The sequence below is a fragment of the Clavelina lepadiformis genome, chromosome 2 (genome assembly GCF_947623445.1).
Source record: "Clavelina lepadiformis chromosome 2, kaClaLepa1.1, whole genome shotgun sequence".
Classification (NCBI taxonomy): Eukaryota; Metazoa; Chordata; class Ascidiacea; order Aplousobranchia; family Clavelinidae; genus Clavelina; species Clavelina lepadiformis.
Window position 1 is genome coordinate 5,966,157 of NC_135241.1, and position 21,590 is coordinate 5,987,746.

The following is a 21,590-nucleotide window of genomic DNA, read 5'->3' on the forward strand; positions in this document are numbered from 1 at the left end:
AGATTTAATTACAACGAGCAATTCATGGTTCCTTCTTGGCTTACAGATCATCACTGGAGTGTGCAGACTGCAGACGGTCGCTTGACAGGGAATGTGAAAGGAGCTGTATGGTTAAACCTTCGCCTTTTGAAAAGGTTTTAATTACGTTACAGGGTATTTGAGTTTTTAGCTTATTGTAAATGTGTTCAAGAGATAAAGTTTAAATCACCAAGAACAAAGACAACTTGCGTAAACCGACGTATAAGGCACAGGATGATACACTGGAAAACTCAAAAAATCAAAAAATGATTCTGCTTATATCATACCATCACTTTCCAAAAGTGACAATATCCACATTTCATAAACAGATACGTGAGTATTGTACTGAATGAATGATGTGCATAGAAGTTTATATGTACAACGTATGTGGAGAAAAACAACAGGTTTATTTTGAACGCAACAGGACCGGTATACCGTATATTTTCGTGAACGTAATATTTTGTTAGCCCATTTTGCAATGATCCATTAAATGTATTGTCATGTTGCCCCAATAATTATCAAGTTTCGGTTGAGGTCAATGTAACCCCAACTTACAGTTGAGAATATGTAACAATGCTGCTTAGCCAGGTTGATTGACTGGAGTGGAACGATGACAGCAAGTCTAGTAAGTGCTTTGAATCCTCCGATTAGCCTTAGCGAGTGAAAATGTAACAGGCTACGTGCGCCAATATGCGGAAAATATATTTTTCTTAACCGCCGCTAGACGATACGTGATTGCACATATGTCTATAAGACAACTGAAAGAAATCTGTTTAGCAAAATTCTTTATCTTGATGAGCACCAGCTGTTTATCATTAACGCATAACCTCTTATTCATTCTAAATCTGTGCAAAACAATTCTATTAGTTGTGTTTTAGTTATTTCCATTAGTTGGGTTCAACACCTCAATTACTAAAAAGAAGACTTCTGCCAAAGAACAAGATTTTGTTTTTGTTAGCCATTTTCTTCAATGACGTCACACTGTTCACATGGTAATAAACGTTAAAATTGCACCATGTTTTTTGCCGTAATTATAATTCCATGACAGACAGAAATTTATTACAATTCTTATACTGTATTTGTAACCACTGAAATGTCATTAATATTTATTCACCGGTTTAGGCAGTTGAAAGAACCTGATACTTTACATAAAATAAACTTGTTTTTAAAATATCCCTAACAATAACGCTTTTACGATGAGTATAGAAAGAACACAATAATGCGAGATATTTCTCGCACCTACATGCAAACCATATACGGTGTGCCAAATCAAAAAAGATAATATTGTACTCATATAATAGATTCTGCTTTTTGTAGGCTACGAATCCGAATCTGATAACTTTGGTCGTAAACTGAACAGCTAGAGACTTCAACTTTTTTCCTTTGGTTTTAGTTACTAAAACGTAGCAAATACCGGAATAATGCACAGTTTTTTAACGTTCGGGTAAAACCAAAAGTAAAGTTCGGGTCCATGAGCACACTAAAAATGATGACGTTCGTGCTTAGATTCGGACTCGGGTACGGCACACCCCTATTGCATACATTACTAGGATAAGGTAATACTGACGCTTGGTCCTGGTGGTCCCAGTCAAGAAAGTCGCATTTATCGGAATATGCACTCATTTGCTGCAGGGGATCGAGTTATGGGAAGAAATCATCGCCGAATCAATGCATGCAAAGACTATTTTTAGTCCAGTGGGAAATATTTTCATGTCTTATATTATTTACCACTTGGCATCACCGTCAATAATTTCCACTACTAACCAGAAAAATGTTTTGCAACACATAAAGTATATACATATGTTATTAAGCTAATTTTAAATACGTCATTTTTAGGTGTGGGTTTATGGGTGATAGATATTCCAAACGTCATATGGAGCCTCCGTCAGACCCCAGTCTCTATTGGTCTTTATATTAACCAGTCGATAAGTTCGCCGTTTGCTATGGGGTCTGCTGCCTGGTTCACATTCCTCTACTCGTCATCTGTATATCATTTGCTGTATATGTCCATACAACGGTTGATAGGAGTCCGTTGCCCAATGCGCTACCGAAATCTATCATACAAGAAAGTGTATCTGCATTTATTCTTTGTGTGGTGCTTTTCAACACTAGGAAGTATGCCAGGTAATAAATTAATATACCATTTTAAGAGATTACCTACACGGAACGATAGATTGATGCTTTTCTAAACTTTGCAGTATAGATATTTATATATACCAATGAGTACATTTTTATTTGCAAAGTATTGCCGGGCTTGGCTGTAGAAGTCATCTATCGTCCAGATCTCTTTTCATTTCTACCAGTGCTTCAAAAAACGGACCTTTCTAAAACGGGAAGTGTCTTGTTTGTTCTTATTTTTATCTCGGTACCTTTCGTGATCATGGTAAGCAACAATGATGTTTGTTTTCTTTATTAGACAAGGATGAACGTTGTTTTTGTGCGCTGATAAACGCTAAGTGAATACACCATCATTTCAATACTTATTTAATTTACGTTTTCATTTGATATTTAGACTGTTTTGACCGTAATAACTGGAGTCACCTTGAAACGTCGAAAAAGGTTTACGAATGACACCCTAACCCACAATTCTAGAAATCAAACAGTTGCTGTTGGTGACCCAGAGTCGAGGTCAAATTTGAAGAATAAGTTAAAAGAAAATCAGGGTTTAATTACGCTTGTCTTTCTTCAAATTGGATTCACAGGCTTAGTAGGTAAGATGCAGGAAATAGAGATAGTTTTTTAGGTGAAAATGCATAACCTATAACAATAAAAAAATCCAAAAACCCCTATATAAGCTATGTCGCTAAGCGGTCAACCTCTTATTCATTAATATCACTGATATCCATCAGGCTATATTAAAAAAAAATTCCAATCTATTTTACTGAAGTTAACGAAAATATTGTAGGCCTATATCAATAGTTGGCCTGGAACATATTTGGTTGTCAGATTGAGCTTTGTAGCTCAATTTTAACCGTTGTAGGCTACAATAGCGTACTCTGAAACGAGAATAAATGTTATTATGTTTTCTGTATGCAGTTCCAACCTTCTTTGCTGTTGTGTTAGACCTCGCAGATGTTATTGATTGCACGCAGAGTGCACTTAACTTCACCCTTTTGTATTTTTCTGTTCCAAGCAGGTAAGGCAGTTAGTGCTACTCACGATCAGTGATCAATGACATAACAATCTTATATCAGAAATGATATGATATACGGTTTAGAATTAAGTTGATACGGTTTGTCTTCTCACACAGCTTTGTCAACGTTTTCATTTACATTTGGAGGGACAAAAATTTTCGCCTTTTTATGAAAAGAATCGTCAAAATTGGAACGACAAGCAACGAAAAGACATCGATCATGCTTTCCACACGACAGTGAATTCATTCGGTAGACAAGCGAGCTTATGCATGAAAATGCCATAAAGCATGCCTTGAAGGACATATAACGTAATCCTCAAAGATTATTACTTATAAGGTTCAAGAAGGGCCAAGTCGTTGGTTAGTTGGTGGTGGAGTTGCCTGAAACGTAATTGGTCTACACTCTACAAAGTTAAAGATTTGTCTGCTAACGCTTAAGCAGATACATTTAAACTTTAAAGTTTAAAGTGAATAAAAAATTCATATGATCGGTGCTGGAACCATTAACCGCCAGTTTTAACTTTACTGCTGAAAAGCGATATGCAAACGCCGGAGAGATTTTAAAGTTATTCTAAAGATGTTTTTGACTGCAATTATCGCAGTATACGCAGTATTTTTTAATTTGTAAAATGAAAAAATTGGACGACTTTTCAGCAAATGCTTCTCCAAATGACAGTGTTTTATAGGAAAATTAAGGACGGGGTCAAGCTTAAAAAAATAACTTTTTCGCTTCAAAAGTTCATCTCATGCAAGGCTTTCTTTAGATTTTAGCAAGTAAAGCTGCGCACAAATTTGACCTCAAAATTTAAAGGCTTGATAAAGCTCAAAAACTTTCTTAGTTACTTTCAGTGTATGGACGTCACAATCGCGTGAAAGAATTTTTACACTTTCTTTATGATTTTGTCCGAATCAACTACAAGGGATGTCCCGAGCGTTTGATGTCATAATTAAACAAAGAAAGAAATTTAAATCTAAACAAAATACCTTTACACGGTGTTATCTGCTATAAGTTCGGAGCATATACGTACATTTAATTGGATGAATAGAATGAAAGTATTTGACAAATACAAACCGAAATTTCCATACTTGTAAATTATCATCTGCTACAACTGTACTATATCTGTTACTTGATACATCTCTATGATAATGGTGCTGATACGGTTTTTCACATTTTTTACATTTTCACATTTAATTTTCTTATTTACCACAGGAGAATAACTAACTGTTAGGGACGTTAAGTGTTAAAGGTTAGTTAGTTAGTTACGCCAGCGCGTTGTACAATAATTGTGGACATAAACAAGGCTACAAATCTTGTAATGGGTGACAGAAAATTTTGAAAAGTTGTTTAAATTATTAAGTTGTTTTGAAAAGAAACCTCTAGCTACAATACAGAGTACTTCTGGTTTATTTGCACAAAAAGTTAACGTTCGGTTAAATTTGGGAATCAAGTGAGTTTGTGAGAACATCTAAAAATGATGAAGCTCGTGCTAAGCTCATAGGCTCGGGTTCGGCTCGAGTACTCATTAACTCTAAACAGTCTAAAGTGTCACGGTTTTTACGAGTCCGAGCTTTTAGCATTTTTCCACCTGAAATAATTTTTTGCGGCTTAATTGAAAGAAAGAAAAAATTATTTGAAAATATGATGTCACCTCTTTGAGGCACATATTTTATTTAACATTAAAAAAGCATCATTAGGATGTAAACCTTTACAGGAAATAGTGTACAGGGCTAGAACTAAAGCCAAACTTGATAAAATCGTTTGAAAGCATAATAGATTTTGAGTAATAACTAGCTGTAAGCATATATACGTCATCATACACTCATTTTCATTGCTAATATTCAAATTCAACTAATGCATCTTAATCGACCTAATTCTAATCCAATTACTTTATATTTTTTAAATTTAAGCAAGTAGAACTTCAGTTTTGATTAAAATACTTCAATACATATACGTGTCGAAGTTCATAAAGTTTTTTGCAAAATATATTTGAGCAAAACATTTGATGGAATCACTAATTTTGATTCCATTACATCAACGTTTACACATAATGTATGTATTCATGATTCAACACATAACCTTTTTCATTTATAACATCTGTTTACATTACTACGTTGTATATTGGATGTTTTATTTTCCATAACATCTTCATTGCCAGTCCTTTTGCATTGGCGCGGAAATTTTTATCTCTTATGCTGTAGATGATGACGTTGGATAGGCTGTGACAAAAGTACAACGGTATTATCTGCAAAAGCGGAATTTAAAAGTATGTACACCCAACTTCGATATAGACATAAATTAGCAACTCTTTGTGCTGTTGTGAAAATGCGGGAATACAGAATTCGTAAATTCGTAAGAATTTTAATCACTTAATAATAACAAAACAAGCAATTACCTGCCCATACACCTCAAAAAATTTAAGACAAAATCAGTGGTTGAAGACAGGTTTGGACAAACATTACTACCGTTGCAGATAACAAAAATCGACATGGGAACTGCAAAAAACTATGTTGTTTATTTTTGATAACAGTCTCTTGTTATAACAAACAACTGACTTATATCCTGCATGTACAAGAACAACATATTTATATTTAAGGCCCAAAATTGATACCTTCCTGTTAATGAAACGGACAGCAGTATTGTTAGTTAGATATTAGTACATATACAGAGATCATAATATTCAATTTTAATAACAGGCAAAAGTCAACCTTTTATGTAAAAAACGCTGTTTTAACATAACCTTAACTGCAAGTTATTAAAACCGATGAAAGTTTGGGACAGTTCTCGCAAATGGTAATTAACTGGACAAAACGTGACGAATGACATAAGTTAGGGTAATGAATTGAACAGTGCTGATTTGACTTGACTCAACTATAGTCGCATGTTTGCTTAACTCGTGTTGAGTCTGTGGGCCTTGCGGCTTGAATCAAATCAAAAACAGGCTTTGTTACAACTCTGTTTAGTAAATAACCCTTGAATATAGATCGATATTACAAACAAAAGTTAAATTTTGATTTTTACCAACAGCAAGTAAAAATCCAATTTGTATTAGCAGTATTGTGATAAACGTCCGTATATCCCGTTTGATGTCGCTCTGATTTACTTCATGCGACGTTTCTTGGCCTCCAGATTGCAGACGCTCAGACTTTTGGTTTCGAGCATAAAGAATTGTTCCAGTTATGCCCGTCAACAAAGCCTGCAGAAGATTGAACGAAAACGCTAAGAAAATTGACGAAATCATGTAGCTTTGGAAAAGGTTTCGTAATTAGTTTTCGTACGTATTTTAGCGTTGATAGACCATAACTGATCAATATCAGAATGTTCATTAGGTTTATCACTTACCATAGCGAAATAAAGAACAACAACGGAAACAACAAATAAAATCACATATTTGCTTTTAAAGTTGCTGGGTTTGAAATCAGGCGCAAAAGTGAAAATGGATGGATGATACCTGTAACTTGCATCTTTGGGAAATACAACTGCAAGCAAATAGTGATTTGTTGTGACATTTAGAATGATGACGACACATCAATTCGTAGACTATATATGACACTAGATATTATACGCATCAAAACAAAACTTTTACCTGCTGCATTCGCACTAAGCGCAAAGAACCAGACAATCGCCAAATGACAAAAAACATGCTTTACAGGTTGTCTTCGATACAAGATTGGAAATCGTATGGCAAGAAATCTTTGAATGGACATATATAGAAGATGGTATACTGATGCGCCGTATGACATCATCGTTAGAGTAGCAGTTATTTTAGCAGTAACAGTGTTTTCAAAAATGCATTGGTATCTCAAGATTTTACCGGGAGACTGTGTAAACGACCACGTCATATGTGGAATCACAACAAAAAGGATACCACATCCTGCAATGCATAGGATTTTTTAAGCAATCATTATTACTATGCAATTTTAAAGTTAGAAAGGCTATCATAGAGCGCATATTAAAGCCCACTTCTATACGTATACGTACGTACGCCCTATAGGGCCCACAGCAAGAGGGTTTGTCCCGTAGTTGTTTGTGTCGTATTTTTGTACAGCTCAGAATAATAATCGGGCCGTTTCCTTTTAATCTGAATCCGAACCCAGCCCTAACCTAAAAATTTATTTGAAGCCCGAATTAGCCCGCAAGTTAGAAAGAGCAACACATTTCCACGTGAGCTCTCCTCTTCTAATATTTAACCTTTTCACCATTCAACAATTTGAATAGTAGCAGTTTGTGTCATAACAAGAATTTGTATCTGTAAAAGGAGTAAACATATGTCATTCTTTTCTAAGTTACGCTTTGCTCTCTGCAGAAGGTTTTTAACAGCCTACGCGAATGCTAATTCGTGTAAAGACAGTCAAATTATACAAGGCAAATTTGGTAGAGTACGGGTATTAATTCGGACTCCAATTTGGCCCGACAGATGGACAGAGAGACAAGCGTTAAAGAAAACACAACTTCTCTGTGATGCAACCATTGTATCCTATAGGCAGGGTTGCCATCAGTCTCAACTCAAAAATAAGGACGACTAGAAAATGAAAGACGAATACCACCTTAAACAGTGTACAACAGGAGAAAGCAACCAATGTTCCTAAAAAAAAACAAAAAAAAACAAGACACTATCTGCATGTTCATAATTTTGGTATCTCTTTGGTACAAAATGGTATACTAAAGGTGACAAAATGCCCAAAATACGAACCTCCTCCCTAAAAATAAGGACGAAAGTGAAAATAAGGACATTTCTTAGAAAAAAGGACAAACATATTTTCTAAGACACGGACCTTTAAAATAAGGACAAATCTTAGAAATAAGGACGGTATGGCAACCCTGCCTATAGGCCTAGTTGTCAGTCGGCCTTGGTGTAAACCTATCACGAGTGTACATATAAAAGCTAAATATCAAAGCTAATAATCTATATCTTTCAGCAAATAAACATAAAACAGCACAAACAGTAGGCATGTAGCCTTTGTTTAACTGCCACCTACGAAACCTGAATTTGCAAAGTGACTGGCTACACATCAAAATAATTCACGTTGCATATATAGGCCTACCTGCTTCTATGTCAGCAATGGCAAGAGATGCTTTTACGTAATCATTTTTCGTTCGTGAATCGTTTGGACTGAAGATCAAAGATAAGACTACCAACAAGTTTGCGAAGAAGATGAGGATACCCATTATACTTACGCAAACTGCGATCAGAATGGCGATGTTCTGGCTATATCAACACAAATGACGCATAAAATAATTTCATTGTAAATTAGATTTCACGAAATTGTAACTTATAGAAATGGATATTTTGTAGTGCTAAGTTAGTAAAGTATTAAACTCTGTTCTAAACAAAAACTGAATCAACAAAAACATCTCCTGAGTAACTTTTGGGGTTAGTTGAAAGTTTTTGAAGCTATTTGCGTTAAATCATATATATCTTTTTCATAAAGTACGAATATTTCGAAATTACCTGCAAGCGGCTGTGCACATGTACGTGCTAGTGTTATTGCATAAATGGATATTGCTCGGTTTGCAATATGGCACAAACTTTCTGATGGTATAATTTTGATGTTCAATGTCACACTGCATACTAGCATCTTTGGCGATGTAATTAGGTTCCATAACGAAATTATTTCGATTCTGTAATTTTTTCAACCCTTTTGTTTCTCCTCATGCTACCCAGCTAAGCTGTAATTTATGAATAAGCTAGGTTGAGAAAATATTTTCAGACATTTATTTTTGTGTGCAGGGTGTTTTTTCTTTCTTTGATATCTTATCTTACAATCGGTCTTTGGCAAGACGAAACAGGTGTCTGTTTAATATTTATGTCTAAATATGAGGTATGCAACACAAGGACAATCTAAACAGTTTTTCTATTACGGTAACTTTGGCACTTACTAATGTCTGACCTAACCAAATTTGAGCAACTGCTATTTAGTTGATGGTGAGTGGTGACCGCACCGTATTTATCTCAATAGCATAATAATAATATAATATAAAGCGGAAAAGATAGCCCAACAAAGGTCAACTTTAATTGATTTATGTCAGTCTACTTATTTTTGTCTATTTAGTTATGCGATGTCTATAAAATTGTAAATACGTCATCATTTTTGTTACGGTGTATGATTTTGACTCGTGTTGCTTTGGTTCCAAAAGATGCTTTTTTCATTTTCATCAGAATGTTATTGTTTTGATTTCGGCAGCTGGGTTCGCTCGCTCAGTCGCAGCGAGGTCAGAGGTGTAGCCTAGGCCTTAGACTGTAGTAGTAGAGGACTGTCGATTTGCACAATAAGCAATTTAGTAAGTGTCTTTTTGCATGACACCTGCAGTTGATGACGAGGACATTTAGTTTTTGCTAAGTGATCTTTTAATGTTGTAATATTAGCATATGTAATAGGCTTATGGCTGCATGGCATGCTGATCATGAATTGGATGGCAGGACGGTTATGGCTGGATAAAGTATTGCTGCAGGTTGTCAATGCTGATACTGGTATAAACTATAGGCCACCGGGACCCCACCGGTGTGTAAAACAATGTGTAACTTTGAACTTTCAGCCAAACTGCTGTCAGACCCTATACTGTAGGCTTAAATACTGATAAAGTAGACTTGCCTACGTCAGTATGTAGTTGCCTTAAACAATTTCGGGTCTTGTCTATAGGGCTCTACCCACTGGTCTGAAGCCGAGTTTGGCAACCAATCAGATGTCAGACAAGTAATACCTTTGCACATAGCACATCTCGCCAAAACTTTTGTATTTTGCAGATCAGGCCGCTATCGGGCCCTAGTACTGTAGTGTTGTTAGCTTAGCTGATATTTAGTTCAAGAACCCATTAACTTCTGGACCTGACTTTTAGCTTAGAAACGAGACTTGGTATGGTATGATAGGCTATCATAATTTTTTCAATGAGACTGAGAAAAGTTGACTTAAACTCGGTGATGATTTCTCATCACATTATCGTTTGAGCCCAGGCTACTGAGCTAACCTTTGTGCAAGTTTCACTGGGCACATACAATTTTTTTTGAATTTTTGCTCGTAGGCCTATTGTCTGAATTTTTAACTGTTCAGACCACTAAACAAACCAAGCGATGGTCATACCTTACCCAAGGGCATTACAATGGCAGCGCCCGTGGGAATCAAACTAAGGCCACATTATTGTGAGCTGGCATGTGATGAGTTAGAGATATAATTATAGAGAAGGAGATAATATGAAATACCAGTAAAAGTCATAATGTAACATGCAAACTCTGAAGACTTAAGGAAAAATATAGTCAAATAAGATCAAATTAAATGGCATATAATGCTGAAATAAGATTTTATGTTGTTATGTTAAAAAATTTTGTAAATGCTGTTTTTATTGCAGTTTTAATTTTTTGTTGTTTGCTCTTTAGCTTTGTTTATAGGAGTCTTGGTGCTGTTACTGAGTAGGTTATGAAAATATTTGTAAATACGAATAAAAACAAAATGAAAAATAAATTTATAAAACACGCGTTTCATTTTCACGATATTATATTAGATGATGGTTCAAATATATACTGCACCTTATAGTAGGTGTTAAATACTTTGTTAAATCTTTAATACTATACTAAAATGGTAGAAAAAAGCAAATTAGTAAGTCCTATGTTTTATACAGTATCTAGTAAGTCACTTTTTGGGCAGTTGCAGATGGAGATTAGCATTGTGTAACAAACTAAACAGTGTTTTGCTTGCAAATATACATATTTAACAGTTCTAGTTTATATGAATGGGAATACAGTAGCATTCGTAAAATGTTATTTTGGCCTGTATCCTGAAATTGTCCTTTTACGAAAACCTCTTCTGATCCACCTTTCAATACATTTAATTGGATGCGGATCTAGCCTATGGACTATTCAAATTAAATTAGTCCATTTGATGGACATAGAACTTATCATATTACCAAAAAAATTGTCAAGCTATCATAATTTTAATATCAATAAAAGCTGAATGTATCTCTTGCTTAAAGGTAAAATCCTAACCATGAAACCTTGTTAAATTACAGTTTAATAAAGGAGTACAAAGTTGTAGATGTATAATTCGGGCTAAGAAAATAACCTATTAGTGAAATAAATCACTAGTTTTGTTCCATTGTGATAATGCTTTCTCAAAATGGTCAAAATAATTTGTGGGTATGCCCTTCAGATCGTCATCTTATGCTTCGTTCCAAGCTAGAGTAAGTCTCAAGTCAATATTTAGTTTGATTTTTATAAGGTTCTTAAGTGTTGCAAGGATTTATTATTTTTAATAAATCATATTTAAAATATTATTTTTAATAAATCGCCTCATTGCAAAAACATAGTTTTAAAGACATAATTAGCAAATATAATAGTTTATTACATTAGTTGTTATTGATTATTATAATTGCATTTCACATAGTGCTGGATGGTCTGTGCGTGGCATTCAGCCTGATAAGAAACAACATTCTCACTCTGTCAGCCCAGAAGAAATGGTTCATATAAAACGTGTCATAGCTCGTGCTGAAAATATAGATGTCAGTGAACAAAAAAGAATAGGGTAAGGTGGTTATTGAAGTCAAGTAAAACTTAACTATAAACTATAATTTAACAATTTGCTCAATTGAATTAATTTGCTAATTTTTGCTTGCTTTTGATTAATTGCTTATGTGAAAATTAAAAATGTAGATCAATGGTTCAACAATTGGAGAGCATGAGGAAAATAGCAAGAGGAGATGGTGTCACAAGATGCATTTTATGTTCAGAAGAGTTTAGAAAATTTGTTGGTGCTTCTCCCCTGATATGCATGGATTGCAAAAAGGTGATTCATTAAAATTTAATGAAATTGTCTCTTGATAATATTTTTAAACTGAATCATTGTGCAAATATATCTGGTTTTGTGACATTTGTTTCATCTTTTTTCTGCTTATGCAACAATACGTTTTCTCAAAACCTTTGATGTCTTAATTAGAAAATGTGCCAGAAGTGTTGTGTTGATTTCTCCACTGTATCAACGCTTCAAAATGTGCAACGAAAGCACTCCAACAAGGCATCCAAGTCCACCACATGGTTATGCAAAATTTGCTGTGAAAGTCGTGAAGTGTGGAAAAGATCAGGTGCTTGGTTCTTTCGGGGTTTGCCAAAGTAGGTACTACCATAAAGTGATTGTGGTAAATCATTTTTTTGCGTATGATCAAAATTATTCAGCAAACTAAAACCTTAAAGTTAAATTTGAAGTAAACATGAAAGCCAGCCGATACTTTTGCAAATGATCCCGTTCAGTGGGACAATTCAGATACAATTTTCAATATATGTGCTGTAATTATGTTTACTGGACTGGATATTTCTTCAGTTAATTTAAATGCAGTAACAACTTTAAGGACTACCTGTTCTTTTCACACTTGATAATGCTTCGTTCTTTATTAAGACTTTAATTTCCAAGAATGTGACTGTGCTCGTTAATATGCATGAGTTAAAGCTACTGAACAGTCTTGATTTTTCCATGCAAATTCCCTTTACGTCCGGTCACAAGCATTAATTTTAAATGAGTTTACATGCTATGTGTGATCTATGTGTTGTTGGACATACCTTGCGGTATACTGACGTATTCAACAGCCGTTTTAATTTAAAAATAACAATTCAAATAAGGTAGAAACGAGTTGTAAACGAGTTAGAAAACCGTAACGTTAGTGGCGTTTTGTATTGTTTTTCCCATGCCCAGTTGACTAGGTTTCTTGATCAGTTCATTTAAAACAAACTTGTCTCGTTCTAGTAGCATAACTACCATATTTTACAGGTATATTTTACCTGAACAAAATCCAGTCATAGTAGCAAGTCGCTATGACGTTAGGCCCAGCAACAACGTGTACGTCTACCCACCTTCCGAAGATGCTAACCCTCACAAACCAGCTTTTGGACAGCAATCATCAAGCAGGACGTACAGTCACTACAAGAGTATCGGTGAGTATTTGTATACAAATCGATGTACCTAGTTCTAATTAAGTGAAACATACGCGAAACTGATAATATTTCTGTGCGTAGGCCGTCGACGTTCGTCGAGCAGTGAAAGTTCAGATAATGACGGATCGGTCATCGAAAGACGGCGAAGCCGAAATGGTCTGTACACCGCTCATAGTTAACCAAGTTCCTTTGTAACTCGTTCGACCGAGTTTCTATCTGGGACTTGCACAAATTTTATTGAATCTGGATGAATAAAAAGTGATCATAAACCTTATGACTAAATAAGTTGCGCTGTTCATTCGCAGCCAGCAGTTCTTCAAGTGCAATATCAAATGCATCTAGCCCGAGTCTCGCCGTCAGTTATGGAGCAATGTCTCTATCGTCATCGACAAATTTCGGCGAGGATTATCGGTTAACATCAGGTGAGCACAACCATGTATTGATTAGCATATATAGATCTGCGGATTATGGCAATGAGGCCCTTTTTAATTTTGCTATATGCACGGTGCTTGTGGTTTTTCATAATAAACGCGATTCAATACACGGAAGTATAGATAGGATCATTATCTTTTGTATTGGGTCCTACGATGGGACAGTTCCGTGCACGTATGAACGTATAGCATGCTCATACTATGCTAGCTCGATCAATATTTTTCTCTTTAATAATAAGATTTTCGTCGATTTTTATGAGAAATTTTATAACGTCCATGATAATGCTGATGTTTAATGCCTTTATTTGCTTACAATTACAATATTTAAATGTTCTGTTTTTTTTTACGATTCAGCGATAAATTTCTCTGCACTAAAGCGCGCGGTCGTAATTTCGAAACCGAAACCCTTGGTCTTTAAGTAACACGAAGTCGACTGCATTATTTTTAGTGACCATTTTTAACTAGAAAAATTGATGCCTGTTTTCATAACGAGGCGGCTATGTTGTGTAGTCTATCATATAACCCCTGAAAAGTTTTGCCAAATTTCTGTTGAAAGCGATGCATTCGCCTGTGAAGTAAGTTTGCTCGAGAAATACGACATATTTAGGGGAAGTATTATTATAGTATCACCGTTTCTGTGTTGATATGTGAAGCATTAATTAGGCTGCAAATCGGTCATGTGATTGACTTACACCAAAGCTTTTTAACTCCTTTTATACCTTAATTCAAACCGCTATGTCGCATATCATCTTTCATATCAAATTATGGCTATAACAGGGTAGCCTATACAACCTACATACACAGTACATTATTTTTGCCTAAACAGTCAACCAGATCATGTACTTTGTTATATGACGTTGCTGTTTTTGTCGCGTCGGCGGATCTGATGCGTGACATAGACCCTTTTTAGAAACACAAGTTTTACGTTGGCAGCTGTTTCACTCCTTTTTCTAAATGGTGACAATTTTTTTTGTTATAACAAGTTTTTGTAGACATTTTTCCTTTTAGACAACCTTATTGCATTTCGTTCATTTTCCTTTTTCAGCCTTCTCAAGGCATGGGTCAAACAATTCAAATCCAAGCCTCGGGGTGTCTCCTCAAAGAAGAAGAGTTTCTGGAAGACGAAAAAAATTAAAGAAAACAGCTATGGAGGAAGAAAACCTCCCAAAAAATGATGTCACAGAAGAAAGCTCATCAACAATACCACCAAGTAAATCGCTTTTCATGGTAACTCGTTTTCAGAGAGCATTAATAACCAATAATAAATTGATCGGTTAGATCAGTTTCAATTGTTTAGCTGATTGCATATCATTTACAGCGCCATTACAATATTTGAATTACTGAAACCTGGTATTTCAGTTTGCATCGAAATGCCTTCACTTGCTGTTTAAAGTGGTTCTTTGTTTTTGCGTTTTGCAATGAATATTTTATTTAGTTTAAGCCATCCTTGGCATTTCTTTATCTAAAATATTGTTTTGTTGATGTGACGCGTGCTGGAAGCTTCCAAACGCAATGAATATTTAAGAACCATTATTATCTCAATCAGTTATCGCTATTATCTAGAAACATTTATTATTCATTAAGTGTGGCTTGTTTGTCCAAAGCAAATCTTAAATGTGGGGTTTGAGCGCTGATCAATAAACAAATCCGGCCAAGCACTGTAAAGGCAATTACCGCCGATTTAATGGTTTTATAGCTTAGCACCTTCGATTTCAGTAAGCTTGGTAACAAGCTATACAACATACGATGGCCTCTGCAAAGTACTAAATAGGCTGCCACTATATTTCATCAGAAAAATTCGTGTATTCAAAGCTCTTGTTCACAGTTTCTTGTTAACCTAACATAAATGTTTTACCATAGTAACCTAATTCTACCTTCTAATCTAAATGTAACTTCAATAAAACCCTAAATTGCTTAATTCACTTTTTTCACACCCATTTTCCTAACCTAACCGCCTTATCAACCTATCACTTCGTACCAAATAACGTTAAATTACGCTTCTGTACTTCACAGCGAAGGATAGTCTCGATATGTCCAGTCTTCATTCTAGTGGTGTGAAACAAACAAATGATGATTCAGCGTCCAGCCCGCACATCGGTGGTAGTTACATTGAAAGAGTTTATACGGATGTGGATAATGCAGGTATGTTGACAAGCCTTACACTGCTACGCAGAAACTTGCCCCAAAAAGATTATTATATTTTGCTATAACCTATACTGTTATGTTTTAAACAATAAGCCTGTCATGATCCAACATTTTTTGTAAACAAACCTGTCGAATTTATTTTCTAACAGCTCTTTTGAGGCATAAGTAAACTTGTATAATTATTTTTAATGCTTTAATAAGTGTTTTGTCAAAAATTTCTTCAAACTTTGTTCAGGGCCGCTCGGTTCGGTGGAATTCACTGTGCTCCACGATCCAACCAAGTTAGCTTTGCACGTCACTGTCATTAGGGCGAGGGTGAGCAGAAATCGATTTGACTAATTTCAGATGCCATTGTTGTAATTTCTATATAAAACTGAACTGGCATTGTGATTTATAGAATCTGAAAGCAATGGATCTGAACGGGTTTTCAGATCCTTACGTCAAACTACATTTGTTGCCAGGATCGAAAAAGGTAAAACTGCAGCGCTGCATTTGAGTTAGCATCTTAAGTCGTCCAGTTGTTCTAAGTTGCCAGTACACGCATTGCAATCTTATTATTGCTCTTTGAGTCAGGTTTTAAAGAGACGAATAAGTCGTAATGTGCGATCGTTTTACTTTAAATTGAGCTTAATTGGATCTTGTTCATCCCTTAATTACATCTTCATTCTCCAGACAAATAAGGTATAACCAGATCGCTGACGGGTAACATTATCTGGAGTTTAGTCCATTTTTGTTTTAGCATTACATCGTTTAGTTTTCTGTTGACATTCATGAAATTGTCTGATATTACAGCATGACAAAGCCTGAAACATTTGGCTGGCATTGTTCTCTGTTCTTAATATCCATTCATTTGCAAGATATTATAGTCTGTTGGCATGCACTTTTTCTACTTTGTTTGTTCAGCGTTTCTAGTTTAACTTAAGCATGTGTCTGTGTATATGTGAAATGGTATCAGGAAACGCCGATATTGAACAAGGGTCTGTATAATTCTGGCCGATGAAAGGCTTATAAGCCCTATATAATATGTATCAGCCTTTCACGGGCATCGTAAATTCTTATTACCGCTCAGAAATTTTGTTAGCATTGATGACAAGTTTGATTGAAACTGGGTTTGGAAACCACGCACTTAACGACAGTTTTTACTGCACTCGCGACGGAATGACTTTGTTCCGATCCAAAAGTATAGAGTAGCCTTGCTATTATGGATGGTATGTGTAAGCAAACAAATGCTGAGGCGTTTTCGGCAAAACACAAGAGTATATGAAACGGACCCCTATCTCAATGTTTACCCTGGAATAATCCATACCACGCGCGAAGAACCCTAATCACTTGATTACAGTCGTTCCCTAAATATATATTAGTCAATACTATTGCTTGCCCCTAACCTCTCTGAATAACTATAAACTCCCACTTTACATAAATCAGAAAGTCGCAGTAGCAAATAAGACGTTGTATGCAACACATGAGGCATCCCGTCATTAAAGAAACGTATCATTTGGAGTTAAACAAGTAAAAGATGGACGTTGTATGAAATTCTATTTGAGAAAATTGTGGTCATTTTAAACTACTGCCATGGGATTGCCGAGAGCGAAAACGAGGCAGACTTTTAACAATGCAAAATATCTTATATTCATGTTTGCCAAATTAATACCTTTGTCTGGTTGGTTGGCTGGCGACGTCACAGCTGGCTGTTGTTTTATATAAATGATTTTATGGACTGTGTACTTTGTTCAGCGCAGATACGACATGGTAAAATATGTACTAAGGGTGGTTCATGTGTGTGTAAATGTCAGTCTTTTCGGGATACCTTGACGTCATTTACTTCGACATTCTTGTGTTGAAACTAACTTCAAAATGTAAGTATTGTCAAATTCAAGATGATCTCTCGATCGATGTTAATCCTTTCAAAAACCGCAGCGAGCTTGTACGGATTTGCCGTTTCGTATTAATTACGAAAGGTCTATCTTAACATTTCATTGTATTGTGTGGATATGTTAATGTTTGAAGCTTATTTTTTGTTAGCGCTGTGTACATACCCATTTACATGGCTACTCTGTATGCTTCTAAGGACATATTCGAAAAACGTAAAGCACAACGTTTATATAGATTGTCCTTGAAGTACAGTACATCAGACCAATATTGACAAGGAACCCTTGTTTGTTAGCTAACAGTTTACTCAACATTTTACTAGAAATCTCACACTTTGGGTAATTTTACTAACACTTTACTGCCAATTGTCACATACAAACCAAATATCTGGCGTTATTGTTTTAGAAGACGCAGTACACTTGTGCAATTGCCTATGTCCCCGCATTTCTGCAAATTGGTGGTTACATGACTGATATATAGTACTATGCCATATTTCATGTTGACATATGTTTACAATCCAATTACTATGAGGTGGATAGTGGATGCCAAGACTTTCTGTGTCTAAACAATTATTTTCGTTTCTACTTTGTTTGCCTTAATTTGTCCTCAGAATGTCTGTTTGGTTGCATGTAAAGTTAACACTTTAACAATTTTTTGTTGTATTTTCACACATTTTTAATTTGAATCATCGTTTAGCTTTTCAGTTGTATTCATTCGATTGCAGAGAAAAGATCTGAAGCTGCTGTTTTTTTATTGGTCTTAAGTTGCAGCTTTCAAGCAGCTAATTTTTGTTGACTTTGAAGTAACACTGAGACTATTTGTTTGCCCAGTCTTCTTGTGTTAGATTAAATGTGCCAAATTTTGTTTTAAACAATTTATAAGCCCGTCAAGTTGTAACCGATATTTAATTTAGTTGTTTGTGTTCGCTAATTTTGTTTTTGTTCCCCTAGTCTAAGTGGAATGCTTTTATTAGCCTTCGTGCGGGTATCGTCGTTATATGTCATACTATCTTCGTTCTGTACCCACTCAAGTGGTCGTCGTTTTCAATCGCTTGGTCATTCATGTATCCCGAAATTGCTCATTTCAAGGACACTTTTAAAATCTTCGAACCGTGACCTTTTAATTTAATTGCAGTCAAGCAAAATGAGAACGAGAACTAAATTCAAAACCCTGAACCCAAACTTTGACGAAACTTTAACGTACTGGGGTATCACTGAAAGCGACATGTCTAAGAGAAAGCTTCGGCTGATGGTTCTTGATGAAGACAGGTTTGTAGGATTTGTTCTTCATACGGCTAAACAAGGCCGTACTAAAAATAGATGTTAACATAATGCATAACGGTTGGCTGCAGGCGGAAGTAGTAGCCTTGTTGTTAGTAGATGCTGAGTTTACAATTTTCTTTGGTTCACCCGCGGTCAGGTTAAGCATCAGCATTTCTTTATGTCTCTTTAAATATTTCAGGCATTAGTTATCGAGTACATTAACTGTTGTACATGCCAACAATTATCGTTTTTAACTTGCAGGTTCGGCCATAATGACTTCATCGGTGAGGTCACTGTCACGCTTCGTCACCTCACTCCACTCGAAACTAAAACTTTTAACATGGCCCTCGACTACCACCATACGGTAAGCATAGTTCCCACCTGCCAAAAAAGTTAATCTGAGGCAAGTAGTAAATATCATCTACCCGTTTAGTATTTGAAGCAAAAAAATGTATCAAAAACGATTTGGATTTTTCGAATGTCGGTTCGGGTTGTTTCAAAGGCTTTGATGACTATTTTGCCATTACCTTTGCTGACATGAAAAGTCATGAAGTAATAACTGAATTAGCTGGTTTAGTAGGTTACATCTGATCATCTGACTTTCTGTACGTAAATTCCAAAAAAGATAGTTTCTTTGCAGCTGAAGAAGTCGGACGAAGAAGACGATAACGAGAGAGGGCGCCTTCTTTTTTCTCTTCAATTTCAAGAAGACGATTCGACTTTGCTTGTGAACATTGCCAGATGTGCCGGCTTAGTGCCAGTTGCCCGTAACAACGCTATCGATCCCCAAGTAAAAGTGTAAGTAGTCAATAAATGGTAAACAATTAGCAATTTTTACTATGCCATCTTGGTGAATAACAGTCGATTTTACCCATGCCGCTATGAGGCGCTGCTCCCGCGTGCTCGTGTTACCTAATAATATCACGTTTTCCGTATTTACATTGTTACATACACCAGGGCTTCCCAAACTTTTTTGCTCGCGACCCCTTTCAAACTTCTGAAGTTTTCCGCGACCCTTCACGTTTAAATTGATTAGCAGTGCGAAATATACCTTTGTCATTAGTGACATTTATTGAGATGCAAAGACTGAATTCAAGCAACCAGTACTCAAAGCCTACTTACTACTTTACACATATGTAGGCCACTGGAAACAAAAAAAGCACACACATTTATTCAGTGTGATTGGTGCGACTGCTTTCTGCTACAAAGCAAGTCCAGCCGTGGCTCAACATCTGCTAATGCTGGTCTCAAGGCGGTTTTAATGTTGATTAGGCTGGAACGATATTTTGTTTTGATTGTATTTTGTACTTCGTGTAAAATTGGTATACGCTCTGCGACCCCTGACGTTCGTTACGCGACCCCTTGCGGGGTCGCGACCCCCAGTTTGGGAAGCCCTGACATACACATATCTCTTTGGTCGATCACCTTGTGTATGTATATCCTTGTCTAGGTGTCTTCAGCTCGATGAACCCGGGTCAAATGAGGTCATGTGCGAGAAAACCGAGCGAAAGAAGTCAACGCGAAACACAAATCCCGCTTTTCAAACCTCCGTGAAATTACCTATCATCGGTGGTGGCAAAAATCTGGTGAAGTGCAGGCTTGATATCAGCGTCTGGGACAAGGACAGCTTTGGAAGGGAGCATTTCGTAGGTAAGTACTTCGATCACAAACGGTAATTTGTTGTATATTGAGCTTGGTTTCGTCAACCGAAACTGAATCTTTCTTAAACTGAAATTGGAAACCAAATTTAGTTGACTAACAAGGTTTTGGCATTTATTCCATGATAAATTTTCGCCTTCGTTTTATCTTTGTATTTATACATTCATTACCCCGCTTTCAGGTGCTCTTGAGCTTGGCATAAAGAGCAAAGGCAATGAACTGCGCCACTGGTTTGACTGCGTTAAGCATCCTGGGAACATCGTGGAGATGTGGCATAACCTCACCTTTCCGCCTGACCCCGAAAGGATTTCAGCCCTGGCCTCCGCAGGAAAACGACGCCGAACCCCGCGTTTACCCAGAAAATTTGTCAGTTAAGAAAAATGACGTTAGTCAATATGTGCAATATAATTTCTCGCAATACATAATTTGTATGCCTACGTTGGTTTATCGTAGTATTAACTTCTTCCTTAACTTTTTAGTACAAGCAGGTGGTCTTTCTATATTTTGTGTGTCTGTATGTTTGGTTCATTTGCACCGCAGTCTGTTGTACCCGAAGCAAAATCGTATATGCTCACTTTACTTGTGTATACGTTAGTATCCGAATCTTCATGCCCAAGATAATGCAACCGCCTCGTTAACACAAAATATGTTTCAAACAATGTGTCTGATAGGTTCCAGTTTCTTCTTAGTTGTATGCGTATTGGCGTAATTGAAGATTGTGTTTATTCTATCTTTTAATTATCAAATCCCTGCTTAATGTGCATTTTCCTGCTGGCATTTTTGGTCTTACAAATACCGAATTGCTCCGTAGTGTTGATGCAATTGTAGCTCCTCTCATTAGACTTATTTTGCTCATAGACTGCCGTATAAAGAATAAATTAGCACTTGCTGAAACTTTTAAAAGGTTTTGATAATGGGTGCATTGTCTTTTAATTAATTTTTATTTATGATTGGTTTTCAATTAGTTTCCGGCTTAGGTTGTTCTTGTAGAATTTTATGGTGTTGGGTGTCCTGTTTGAACTCTGAGTTTATGCAGCAGGAATATTGAATAACCATCGACCAACTTAATAACCTGAACTAAGTAGTAAATTAATTATTAATTTAGTTTTAAAGGACTTTAGTGCTGAATAATTATGTTCATTCCGGTGATATTATGGATAAA

General features: G+C 36.0%; 3 protein-coding genes across 4 annotated transcripts; 2 read left to right on the forward strand and 1 right to left on the reverse strand.

Moving 5' to 3' along the window:
* Positions 1–4,076, forward strand: LOC143445909 (uncharacterized). Of its 2 annotated transcripts, none has more exons than XM_076945303.1 (6): positions 1–351; positions 1,855–2,142; positions 2,262–2,401; positions 2,531–2,729; positions 3,055–3,154; positions 3,269–4,076. In XM_076945303.1, the coding sequence occupies exons 1-6, from the start codon at positions 285–287 to the stop codon at positions 3,390–3,392; spliced, it is 918 nt and encodes a 305-aa protein (XP_076801418.1). In that variant the 5' UTR covers positions 1–284; the 3' UTR covers positions 3,393–4,076. The 2 variants fall into 2 exon arrangements, with proteins under 2 accessions (XP_076801418.1, XP_076801419.1); XM_076945304.1 differs by having other exon boundaries at positions 5–1,010.
* Positions 4,077–4,826: 750 nt separating this feature from the next.
* LOC143446654 (uncharacterized) lies at positions 4,827–7,524 on the reverse strand. The gene is made up of 5 exons (XM_076946396.1): positions 6,736–7,524; positions 6,492–6,628; positions 6,171–6,345; positions 5,545–5,644; positions 4,827–5,368 (listed from the first exon to the last, which is right to left on the reverse strand). Exons 1-5 carry the CDS (start codon positions 6,989–6,991, stop codon positions 5,251–5,253), a joined length of 786 nt encoding a protein of 261 aa, XP_076802511.1. The 5' UTR covers positions 6,992–7,524; the 3' UTR covers positions 4,827–5,250.
* A 3,588-nt stretch (positions 7,525–11,112) lies between these two features.
* LOC143445474 (rabphilin-3A-like) lies at positions 11,113–20,860 on the forward strand. Its single transcript, XM_076944594.1, has 16 exons — positions 11,113–11,321; positions 11,525–11,662; positions 11,791–11,923; positions 12,074–12,246; positions 12,899–13,062; positions 13,144–13,218; positions 13,368–13,484; positions 14,539–14,703; positions 15,507–15,635; positions 15,874–15,953; positions 16,036–16,110; positions 18,642–18,775; positions 19,031–19,133; positions 19,410–19,567; positions 20,220–20,419; positions 20,610–20,860. The coding sequence occupies exons 1-16, from the start codon at positions 11,245–11,247 to the stop codon at positions 20,801–20,803; spliced, it is 2,115 nt and encodes a 704-aa protein (XP_076800709.1). The 5' UTR covers positions 11,113–11,244; the 3' UTR covers positions 20,804–20,860.
* The last annotated feature ends 730 nt before the right edge of the window (positions 20,861–21,590 follow it).